At 53.8% G+C, this 6,874-nt stretch overlaps 1 protein-coding gene across 17 annotated transcripts in view; it reads right to left on the bottom strand.

The window, feature by feature from the left end:
• The window catches only part of Mier2 (MIER family member 2), an 18,473-nt gene extending 15,221 nt beyond the window's left edge, over positions 1 to 3,252 (bottom strand). For 3 of the 17 annotated variants that reach the window (XM_031349397.1, XM_031349399.1, XM_031349408.1), the window contains exons 1-2: positions 2,674 to 3,022; positions 1,544 to 1,708 (exon numbers count right to left, since the gene is read on the bottom strand). In XM_031349397.1, coding sequence (XP_031205257.1) covers positions 1,544 to 1,561 — 18 coding nt within the window. In that variant the 5' untranslated portion in view covers positions 1,562 to 1,708; positions 2,674 to 3,022. The other 14 variants (XM_031349390.1, XM_031349402.1, XM_031349403.1 and 11 more) reach the window with 12 other exon arrangements.
• Positions 3,253 to 6,874: the final 3,622 nt, after the last annotated feature.

Raw genomic sequence — 6,874 nt, 5'->3', positions numbered from 1 at the left:
GAGAGACAGAGAGAGACAGAGAGACAGAGAGAGACAGAGAGAGACAGAGAGAGACAGAGAGAGAGAGAATGAATATGGCTCAGGGGTTAAGAGCATTGAGTTCAACTCCCAGCACAGCAGCTCACAGACATGTAACTCCAGTTCCAGAAGTTTCCGCATCCTCTTCTGGCAAATACTCATACACAAAAATAAAGGTCTGTGTGTGTGTGTGTGTGTGTGTGTGTGTGTGTGTGTGTGTGTGTAATTTTCAGAAGTTAAAATCTTAAAGTTTAAAACTTAGAACACAGTAGCACTGGATCCTCAGAGGTCAGAAGTGAGGCACTCATCTACCCCAAAAGAGAAACAAGAAGACTAAAGCTCAGAGAGGTCAAGTTTCTTACTCAAGCAACACCAGGAAGGACCTCAAAAGAACCCCAGCCAGGCCCCTCCACTGAGCACTGCACCACGCAGCAAGGGGGCGGTGGGGGGCACAGGGCTGCATCCTCCTGGAAAGATGTTTCAGGAAACCCCCAAGGTTCTAGTTCAAGAGTGACTACAACCCAACAGGCTTCTGAGGGTGACCCCCACATGGGGGCAGAGGGAAAGCTGATGATGAGGGGGCCCACCTGGGACAGCCGCAGGGCACTCACCCAAGTGTCTGGCATCTTACACTCTGTACCTGGTGTAGTACAGCAAGGCATCCAAATCTTGGGACATGGACTAAGACCAGCCCCACGGGCTAATAACGTGAAGCCACAGGGGAAGAGGAAGCCCCGGCATCCTTGGAATCATGCCCAGTCCTGTCTAGCTCCCTATGAGTGGCTGTGGGCTCTGCCCAGGGACCTGCTCTCTGACCCCACTGTCCGGAACCCTAACTTAGAGGTGAGACACCACAGTTGCAAGACAGGCTAGCAACAGTCCCACAGTCTCACTATCCAGACAGAATGGGAACAACCTCCTGCTTCGGGCCAGGGATCCTCCGACCGATCCTCGGGTCGGTGGGCTGGACCGGAGCAGGGGCTCAAGCAGAACAGAGCTGAGAGCAGAACAGTGGGAGACACAGCCAACCTGGGAACCATGAACCCTGCTCCTTGCCAACTGGGCCAAGTTCATCTCCAGGTGACCCTCAAGGTCCCCAAGACTGACTAAGGCATAGATACCATCATGGTCACTGGACAACCAGGTACATCTCTTGAATGCCACTTTAAAAGGTAGGTTCCAAGACCCTATTTCCCCACGTGGGGAAAAGCTCAAGGCCAGCAAAGCCCCTCAGATCTCTACATCGGGAGGAAGCAGCAAGTCCAGCCTGGAGACAATCCAGGTGACAACAGGACACACACACTAAAGGCTGATCCCCAAGCAAAAGCCAGAGGCAAGCAGGTCCCCCAGCAAGGTGTCTGAGAACAGAGGATGCAAGGAGAATTGGCATGGACGACGCCACCCTGCCTTCTTAGCTAGGAGCCTGGACACAGCACAGGGAGCACCTCCAAGGCAGGTCTCCCAGGGAGACTAGGGGACCCAGATCTAGCCAGGCTGAGACTATGGAAAAAGGAAAGGTACTCACTCGCTCAGGAAGCAGCATCCCATGATTCCACTTAGCATCTTTTGAAGCACAGACTCCAAGCTGTGAGGAAGCCCAAGCCACACAAGGACCTCATGAACAGGTTGTAGCCCACACCCCAAAGGGGTAGAGGTTTCAGCATTAACTCCAAAACCAGTTACCTACAAACTGCAACCCACAAAGGACCAAGTGAACCCCAAGAATTATGAGAGGTCAGAACAAGTGAATACTGAGGAGTTTAAAAGCATTCTCAAGAGAAATGACCCACATCCACACCCAGGCAAGCTCCCCACCCCCACCCCACCCCCACCCCCATGCCCCTGGTTGTCCCAGCCTCGCCCCTCCACGGTGGCAGCTGGGACATCCCGGGAGACGGGTTCTGCCTGTCTCCACCCACATAGAGCTGAGACATGGGACAACAAGGGAGCGAAACCAAGGCACAGGAATGAAGAGAACAAGGTGGGGGCTGGGCAGCTGGGGTCAGAGGTGGCATCCTAGAGACCAGATGAGGTGAGACAACGGACAGGCAACTCCATAGGAATTCCGAGTACTAGAAAGGAACCCAGGGGCTGGATGGTCTCAGAGGATAGGCACAGCCAAGAGGTGTGGCTTAAACTAAGAACGGGACAAGCCGGCCAGCCCAAAGAGTTCCATCTCCCACTGAGACACACGCTAACCAAGCAGCTGACACTAAGGACTTCTAGTAACCATAGCCACTTTTATGAGTTCAAAACACGGAAGCAGCAAAACATCCTCTCACGTATGGGAAGACACCACCAGGCTCCCACTTGAAATAAGGAAACTGAGGCAGACCCCTTCCAAATTCTGGACTCCAGGAGAGCACGTAAGCACAGACCGGAGAGTCTCCACCACCCACGCCACGCAGGGCAGAGCAGCCCAAAAGCACCCACTTGGCCACCATGCCCCAAAAGGGGTATCGGCTGACCTGGCTTGTCTTCGGAAGGTCCGTTTCCCCAAAGCCCCCCTACAGAAGGAACTAAGCCCCTAAGACCCCTCTGAGCCAACCAGCCAGAGTTGTCCAACAGGGCCCCCAGAGCCCGGCCCTGGGGCCCACGCGCGGGCCTGTTGCTGCCCAAGCTGCCCCACTCGCGCACCGCGCTGAGTTCCAGTACCGGAGTGGCGGATTCGCAGCGCGTTGGTGGAGGCTGGTCCCGGAGTTCAGCGGCCGCACCCCGAGGTGCAGGTCAGCTCCGGGCTGAGCGCCGCAGCCCCGCACCCGCGGGGAGGCCCGCGCTCCCGTTCCCGCTCCCACAGCCAGACGAACTCCACGCGCGAAACTTTCCGCTCGCAGAGAGCCGCCGACTCCGCGCCCTGCTCATCCCCAGCGCGCCGGGAGACCGTCTCCGCGCCGCCGGCCCAGACGACAGAGCCGCACACCCACCCGGTCCGCGGCGCCCTCCCGCCGCGCGGCCCCGGGTCTCGGCCCCGCACCCGGCCGCCCGCGCCTCGCGCCCCTCCCCCCCAGTCCGCGCATGCGCACCGTAGCCGAGATGGAGGAGGGTGTCGTCGGGCGCCCACGGGGCTCATGCTCCGCCCGGTAATAGTGGAGAGGCTCGAGGCACTCGGACTGCGAGAGCACGGGCCCGACCAGGTCGACCCAGGGCAGTGTGTGGGAGGGGCCGCTACCCAGCCGCTCACTCACCTCCGCCATGGCCGAGCGTGCGCGCGGGAGGCGGCGGCCGCGCGGGTCCCCGGATGCGGTGCCGCGCGCTTATTGGCGGAGGAGCTGGGAGGCGGAGTGGGGCGGGGCCGCGAGAGGCGCGTAGTAGGTGTGCTGGGGAGGAGCGGAGGTCTAGCGTCTGGGGAGGACCGCTGTGCCCCGCCCGGACATCAGCCAACCAGCTGATTCCTGTGTGGATGCTCAGCCACCAAGGTGTCCACAGGTGAGTGAGATGGCGCAAACAGGAAACAAGCCACAGGTGAAGAACAGTCTACAAGTGAAGAAGTTCCACAGGTGAGGGGACAATCTAGCAGTGAGGGGGTTTGGTCCTGAAGTGAAATGGGGATGGTCTGGAGGTGAGGGGAAGGTCCAGAAGTGATGGGGGAATGGACTAGAAGTGAGAGGGCATAGTCCATAGGTGAAGGAGATGTCCTGAAATGAGGGGGAATGGTCTAGAGATAAAAGGAAACAACCCACAGGTGAGGGAGGAATGATGGGGGCTCGGGGGAAGTCCTGAGGTGAAGGATACAGGCCTGAGGTGCAGAGAGCAGCAGGTGGGCATGAGAGCCTCCAGAACAGGTGCACAGACCTGGATTTGCTGTCAGGAGAGTGCAGACAGCATGGGAGACACTTGGAGACACACCAGTGGGCAGACCTAGGCTTGCAGAGGTGAAGGCCTCTGGTCTACACAAGTCACCAAATGACCCTTGCCACTGGGACTGGAGCAACTGAGCTGGAAGCTGAAGGCACCAGTAAGGCTCAAGCACAAAAGCTGTGCCCCACCCCTGAGGCTTTGCTAACCCAACACAGAAAGTCCGCCCCCTGCCCCCGAGCCAGTGCTCCATCCTTAGCTCATAGCTATCACATCTGCTGGGGCAGTTTCTTCTGTGACTGACATTTCTCAGGCAAAAGTTTGGTGGGTCCATCATTCCGTGAGCCTGAGTCAGCCTGTCATAACCGGGGTAGACTCCCGAAAGAGAACTGTGACAAGGATCGCTAGAGAAAGCCAGGCATAGTGGCTCATACTTGTAACTCCAGTGCCCGGGAGTCTGAGGCATGAGAGTTATTATCAGTTTGAGGCTAGCATGGGCTGTGGACTGAGACCCTGCCTCAAGAAACCAAGTTACTGGGTATAGTGCCACATGTCTTTAATCCCAGCACTCAGGAGTCAGAGGCAAACGGGTCTCTGTGAGTTGGAGGCCAACATGGTCTATATAGCAAGTTCCAGAACAGCCAGGGCTACACAGTAAGACCTGACATGTATCAAAACAAACCACAATAGCAAACACACACAAATTAACCAATTACCAAAGGTTAAGCAATTGGATGAATGGGTGAACAGAAAGATTCTTCAAGATTAGGACTTTCTTTCCCATGGACTTGATAGTTGCAGTGGAGAATTCAGGTGACCTTTCAGCCAGGTGGGAAACATGAACATCACTAGGGAAGAGCAGGTGGACACTCGGCATTTCCTCAGGTCATGTCTAGACGACATCTCTCATCCAGGCCAGAGTTCAGAAACTGTTGACAGATGTGTGCAGCCTAAAAGGGAAGGTCCTGTTAAATGGTGAGACTGTGTTCTTCAGAACTGCTAGAGGAGAGAGAGCTGTAGAAGCCTCCACGTTCCATCAACAACAAGAAATACTTGATATTTAATGACCTACAAATCAAGGGAAATGCCCCTGAGGCCCCTCAGACTTGATTGCTGGAATTGAGTCCGGATGTAAAGACTTGGATCACTGTTGAGTTTCCCAAAATTGGTAACTAGCTTATGGGTCTGTAAGACTATAATCGTGGGCTAGAGAGATGGCTCCACGGTTAAGAGCACTGACTGCTCTTCCAGGGGTCCTGAGTTCAACTCCCAGCCACCACATGGTGGCTCACAACCATCTGGAATGGGATCCAATGCCCTCTTCTGGTATATCTGAAGAGAGTGACGGTGTACTTATATAAAATAAATAAATTTTTTAGAAAGAGTATAATCTTATTTGGAAAGTCAGTGAAGCCAGGTGTGGTAGCTCACACCTGTCATCCCACCATTGAGGAGGCTTGCCATAAGACCAAGGCCTGAGCTACTTTGGCAATGTTTCAGTCTAAATCCCATGGTGAAGTCACTGTAGCCCAGGCCAAGTTCCATCCCTAGTTCCCACATAGGGACTTACAACTGCAACCACAAATCTAGGGGATTCAATGTTTCCTGCTGGCCTCCCCTTGGAGGCCTGCATGCACTCAGGCACATACACAAAAAATAAAATTTAAATCTAAAAACAAAACAAAAAAAACCCCACAAACAAACAAAAGCGTTTGTTTGGGTCTTAATCAGGGTTTCATTGCTGTAAAGGGACACCATGACCAAGGCAAGTCTTATGAATGCAAACATTTAACTGGGGCTGGCTTACAGTTTCAGGAGTTCAGCCCATTTTCATCATGGCGGGAAGCATGGCCTTGTGCAGGCAGACATGGTGCTGGAGGAGCCGAGAGTTCTGCATCTAACAGCAGACAGAAGGGTAAGATTCTATACTGAGCAGACTTGAGCATATATATGAGACCTCAAAGTCCACTTCCACAGTGACACAGTCCCTCTAACAAGACCACACCTCCTAATAGTGTCAATTCCCATGGGCCAAGCATAGTCAACCCACCACACTGTAATGGAGAGATGGCTCAGTGGTTAAGTGGCTCTTGCAGAGGACCCAGGTATGGTTCCCAGCTTACAACCACTGTAACTCCAGAGGCTTTGCCAGCATGGCTCTGGCCTTCCTCCACGGACCCTTGCCCCTTTCACCCTCTGGCCCAGTGCTGCATAAACTTTTTTTTTAAGATTTATTTTATTTATTTTATGTGTATGAGTACACTATAGCTGTACAGATGGCCGTGAGCCATCATGTGTGTGGCTGCTGGGAACTGAACTCAGGACCTCTGCCAGCCCAGCTCACTCTGGCCAGCTCACTCCGCTCACTCCTGCCCTGGTGTAATTCACTGTAGCTGTCTTCAGACGCACCAGAAGAGGGGCATCAGATCTCATTACAGGTGGTTATGAGCCACCATGTGTTTGCTGGGATCCGAACTCAGGACCTTCGGAAGAGCAGTCAGTGCTCTTACCCACTGAGCCATCTCGCCAGCCCCCCCCTCCCATTTTTGTTTGGTTTTGTTCTGTTTTGGGGTTTTGGGTTTTTTTGTTTGTTTGTTTGTTTTGTTTGTTTGTTTGTTTGTTTCAAGACAGGGTTTCTGTGTATAGCCCTGGCTGTCCTGGAACTCACTCTGTAGACCAGGCTGGCCTTGAACTCAGAAATCCACCTGCCTCTGCCTTCCAAGTGCTGGGATTAAAGGCGTGTGCCACCACTGCCCCTACATAAACTTTTATTAGGGAGGAACCCACAAGCAGCTGTTCACCTTAAGGAATCCTACAGACAGAGGTATGATTCCCCTGAAGCCAGTGAGTTTATTGGACTTACAGTGAGTGTACATGACCCAAAAGTAGCTGAACCACCAAAAGGGGGCACCCAGTGTCATAGTTAGGGTTTTACTGCTGTGAACAGACACCATGACCAAGGCAACTCATATAAGGACAACATTTAATTGGGGCTGGCTTACATGTTCAGAGAGTCAGTCCATTATCATCAAGGCAGGAGCATGGCAGTATCCAGGCAGGC

Source organism: Mastomys coucha, unplaced genomic scaffold, assembly GCF_008632895.1.
Source record: "Mastomys coucha isolate ucsf_1 unplaced genomic scaffold, UCSF_Mcou_1 pScaffold4, whole genome shotgun sequence".
NCBI lineage: Eukaryota > Metazoa > Chordata > Mammalia > Rodentia > Muridae > Mastomys > Mastomys coucha.
Note: the sequence above shows the minus strand (reverse complement) of the source record. Positions and strands in the feature narration are given on the sequence as shown.